Source organism: Artemia sp. Qi Xiang Cuo, chromosome 3 (assembly GCF_049724085.1).
Source record: "Artemia sp. Qi Xiang Cuo chromosome 3, ASM4972408v1, whole genome shotgun sequence".
Classification (NCBI taxonomy): Eukaryota; Metazoa; Arthropoda; class Branchiopoda; order Anostraca; family Artemiidae; genus Artemia; species Artemia sp. Qi Xiang Cuo.
In genome coordinates this window covers 60,013,978-60,018,991 of record NC_142796.1, presented here as the reverse complement: position 1 = coordinate 60,018,991, position 5,014 = coordinate 60,013,978, and the positions used below count along the sequence as shown (strand labels likewise).

The following is a 5,014-nucleotide window of genomic DNA, read 5'->3' as shown; positions in this document are numbered from 1 at the left end:
TTAAAGAGCAAAAAAAACAGTAATTGCAAAAATATTTGTATATATTTTAACAAAGGATGGCAACAATTCAAAAACCTTAAAAAAGAAAAGCAAAAGTATCAGGCTTAGTAGACAATAGGTGTAAGAAATCAGACTTGCTTGAGTAATCAAATATCTTTAGAAAAATTGCAGTATGAAAAGAAATTAAATTACTTAAAGAGAAAAAACTGGTAATTGCAAAAATATCTGTATATTTTAACAAGGGATTACAGCAATTCAAAAACCTTAAAAAAAACCAAAAGTGTGACGCTTAGTAGACAATCGGCGTTAGAAATTGGACTTGCTTCAATAACCAAATATCTTTGAAAAAACTTCCGCATAAACAGACATATCAGTATGAAAAACTTATCTAGAGGTAGACCCAAAAAATTTACAAGTGTTACAAATGATAATTCGTTGGAAGAAAAATATCCTCAAAAAGACACAATCACTGGATGTGTCAACTATGCTGAATAAAGTAGATGTGCAAAAATTGTGATTGGATTTGTTTTGGGAAATAATGGGTGTGAGGGGAACTGGTTGCCCTCCAGCCACTCTTTACTCTTTTTTTTATTAAAAAATACTCTATTACAAAAAATTATTTTTATAAAGATATATATATATATATATATATTTTGAACACTTCCTTGGGATAGTGTTTCATTTTCTTTTCACGTAGCCTACTTGTTTTGTCTGTGTCTATGATATTGTACCTGGAGATAGCAGCCGATTGCACCTCGCTCTTTCCATCAAGTATCGAGGAGTCAAATTTGCTTCGTCCATACTTCCTTTCCATTACTTCCACTCTTTACTCTTAAAAAGTCCACTAGAATTTTTAGTTTCAATATATGCCCCAGGGGCATAGTTTACAGCCCTTGCCCCAGGCTCTGGTGGCTTGTGTCAACCCTGGAGGCATTGTTAAATGATTTTTGGACTATTTTGTACGAAATGACTATTTCAAAATATCAATAGGATGTATTTGGGGAAAAGGGGCGTGGGGTTTTGGGGCTAGTTGCCCTCAAAACTTCAATAGGATGTATTTGGGGGAAAGGGGCATGGAGATTTGGGGCTAGTTGCCCTCTGATCGCTTTTGACCCTTAAAAGGGCAATAGAACTTCCCATTTCCAATCGAATGAGTCTTTTCCGAATTTTATACAATAACCCCTTCTATAAAAACCTTATGTGTTAACAATGGGTAACTTATAGCTGATTGCCCTTGCCCTGAGGCCTGAAGAGGGGGGGTTAATATCTCCAAAGACATAATTAATGGACCTTTCAATTATGCTGAACAAAATGGATATCTCAAAATTTTGATCGGATATGTTTTGGAAAATGAGGGGTTTTGGGGGTAGGGGTTGTGGTACTGGTTATCCTTCAATAACTTTTGATCTCTTAAAAAGAACACTAGAGCTTTTAGTTTCCATCGAATGAGTTCCTTTCGAGGTTTCTACGACAACTCCTTTCATACGAAGTCCCTTGATAAAAAAAAAAAAAACACTGTTCCCACATTGCTCTTTACTTAAGCAGCGCTATTACGCCACCGCTCCATCGCCCTGAGATAGAGGAGAAGGAAGAAAGAAAAAGTAACAAAGAGAGAGGGAAAGAGAGATATAATGGAGAAAAAGATGGGGAGAAAATTAATTTCAGATGAACCTTATTGTAATTGATAAATATCATAGATAACATGGTGCTTCAGAAGAAATTGAACAGTTTATTTCAACTACTAATTTCTTTTCGTTAGCCTGGAGATAGAACATGCCAGCCAGTTATCGGCTGGAGATAAAAGGCGGTTGCGGGTCCAAAAAGGGTCCGTTAAGTGGTTGCAAACCTCAGATTTTAAGGCAAAAAATCCATTCCATTGACTCATTTCATTCCATTCCTAAAAAGAAAATACTAATTATAAATGAAGAAAACAGAGGATAATGAGAAAAGCAACTAAGAGTGAAACCAAAATGAGATGCTTGAACGTTTTTTCACTAAATTTTCACAAGAAAAGAACTTCTTTTTTACCTAAGAATACGAGAATTATTTTTATATTATGTACAAACTCATAATATTTCGTTCTTTTTATGTATTTTTATCATCTTTACGTTTTTGACTAATGAATATTAGACGAATTTTATGAATAGTTTTTGTTTTAAGCCCTTACTATATCCTTGATGTCTTCATCTAAAAAATTTGTCCTTATTTAAAATTTTTTTGGGTTTTTTAAATATTTTAAATATTACACATACTACTACTACTGCTATGAGTACCAGCCTAATACTAACAACTTACAGCAGTATCAAGCTGTAAGAGACAAACACAGCAGGCACGCCCCCCCTCGCGGATAGTGAAGCTATCCGCTTGATTGAGTTTTTCTTTACCGGCATCAAATCCTCAGCCTGCTAGTCTAAGTGAATTAGTTTTCTGGAAATTAATTTTCAAGCCTGTTTTTGCGACCAAAACTCTCAAAAGGTAAAAAAATTCACTCAATTTGCTGATATTTTTGTCTAAGACATTAAAACCATCTACATAGCCTATATTTAGGATATTTTTGTCTTCCCATTGGATAAATTTTGAATTGTAACTGAAAAAAATGAGCTTGGTCTATCAGGGCAGGGCTTGTGATAGTCCTTTAGAAAAAAAAAATTATTAAAAATAACCCTAATAACACCCGAAACTAAACCCTGGAAGAGGCTTGAGGCATGAATGTTTTCTTCGTTTTGCCAAAAAAAAAATTCCTTTAATTATCTGTAAAGTCTTTGTAAAGGTTGTAAAGTCTTTAAGTCACCCTAAAGGGTCGCATAGTTGAATTATTTATTAACAATTGATTTTATGAATATCTTGAAAAATCTAATCAATTACACCCTAATCAGTTTAGTTTTAGGAAATGAATGAATACAGAACAGGCAATAGTATATTTAACTATCTGCATAAATCAAGCTTTTAATGAAGGTTACCCAGTTGTGACAATATTTTCAGACATTATTAGTAGTTTCCGACACTGTTGAGCATTCTATACTTGTTGAAAAACGGCGAAGATATGGAGTTAATGGAAATTTTCTCAATTTCATCATTAGTTCTCTTTCTTGTCGTTCACAAAGAATAAGAATGTATGGCTCAATATCTCAATCATTGCTTATTGGGTGTGGTGTGCCACAAGGGTCTATTACAGTCCCTTTATCATTTTTGATTTACATAAATGATCTTCCTTCTTCTCTTTGACCACGTGTGAATAAGGTTTCAGACTTAACGGCAAAAGAGATAAATATTTTTCACCCGACGTTTGCAGATGACACAACTCCAATTGTGTGTGCAAAAACGACTGAATTGCTGGTTACTTCATTATCTGATATTATTCAGAGGATATCCATTTGGATGAGGTGTAACAAAATTTTTGTTAATTACAAAAGCCTAACTTTGTAGGTTTTGGATAGTCTGGTAATTGTTATACATTCAGGTATCTTCAGGTGAAGTTGGTTGCCATCCAATACGAAGCACGTCAAGTGTTCGATATCGTGTTAAATAAAAAAAAAGAGTTTTTTTTTAACTGAAAGTAAGGAGCGACATTAAAACTTAAAACGAACAGAAATTATTCCGTATATGGAAGGGGCCTGTCCCCTCCTCAACGCCTTGTTCTTTACGCTAAAGTACGGAATAATTTCTGTTCGTTTTAAGTTTTAATGTCGCTCCTTACTTTCAATTCAAAAAACTTCTTTTTTTTATTTAATTTCTAAACGTTTTTGAATAAATGCAGCTTTGATTTTGGCTCACCGTACATGAATAATTAAAATGAAATTTGTGTATTAATTTTACTTTTTTTTTTTTTGGCTAAATGGCTTTCTCGAGATTGTTATCTAACGTAACTTACGTAACGAACTTCTAAGTTCGTATATTTTTATTACGTAAATGAGGGGTTCTCCCCGTAGTCAGTACCTCGCTCTTTACGCTTAACTTCGAATTTCGTTCCAATCCTTTAAGAATGACCCCTGAATCACAAAGGCCGTTTAATTAAAATAGATAGCTTTTTTGAAAGTACAAAAAAAAACTTTAGCGTAAAGGGCGAGGTATTGACAAGGGAGTGAACCCCTCATATACGTAGTAGTATCTGTTCGTTTTAAGTTTTAATGTTGCTCCTTACTTTCAGTTGAAAAAACCTGTTTTTTATTTATTTCTGATTGTTTTTTAAAATAATGCTGGGAAATCCGGCGGCCCCCGTCGTAGAAATGTCCCTTCCCCTATGAAAATATCCTCCATGAAAAGATCCTCCCACGTAGCCTCCTCCTCTAATCCCCCTCAACACCAGGAGAAATCCCTCCTGAAAACGTCTGCATACTTCCAAGTAACAAATACAATATGTAAACATTGGGCAAAGTTCATAACTTGGAGCCCTTCGCCCGGGGACTGTGGGGAATTAAGTCATCCTCAAAGACATATTTATTTGGTTTTTGACTATGCTGAACAAAATGGCCATATCAAAATTTTCATCGGGTGAATCTGGGAAAAAAATGAGCGTGGGAGGGGGCCTAGTTGCCCTCCAACTTTTTTCGTCACTTAAAACGGCCACTAGAACTTTTAATTTCCTTTCAAATGAGACCTCTCGTGATATTTTATGACCACTGGATTGATACGATCACCCCTGGAAAAACAAAAAAACAAACAAGCAAATAAACAGGCATCCGTAATCTTTCTTCTGGCAAAAAATACAAAATTTCCACATTTTTGCAGGTAGGAGCTTGAAACCTCTACAGTAGGGTTCTTTGATACGCTTAATATGATGGTTTTATTCTCATTAAGATCTGTCACTTTTAGGAGGAGTTTCTCCCTTTTTTCGAAAATATGGCAAATTTTTTGAGGCTCGTAACTTTTGATGGGTTATTACACTTGATAAAACTTAAATATTTGAAATCAGCATGAAAATCCGATTCTTTTGATGTATCTACTGGTATCAAAATTCCGTTTTTAGAGTTTTGGTTACCATTGAGCCGGGTCGCTCCTAACTTACAGTTCGTTA

The 5,014-nt window shown here is 34.6% G+C and overlaps 1 protein-coding gene across 1 annotated transcript in view; it reads right to left on the bottom strand.

Moving 5' to 3' along the window:
- Positions 1-201: 201 nt before the first annotated feature.
- LOC148954353 (GILT-like protein 1) overlaps positions 202-5,014 on the bottom strand; it is a 22,676-nt gene continuing 17,863 nt past the window's right edge. Inside the window, exon 5 of the mRNA XM_089087052.1 lies at positions 202-1,897. Within this exon, the coding sequence (XP_088943178.1) occupies positions 1,742-1,897 (156 nt within the window). The 3' untranslated portion in view covers positions 202-1,741. The remainder of the gene's footprint in view (positions 1,898-5,014) is intronic.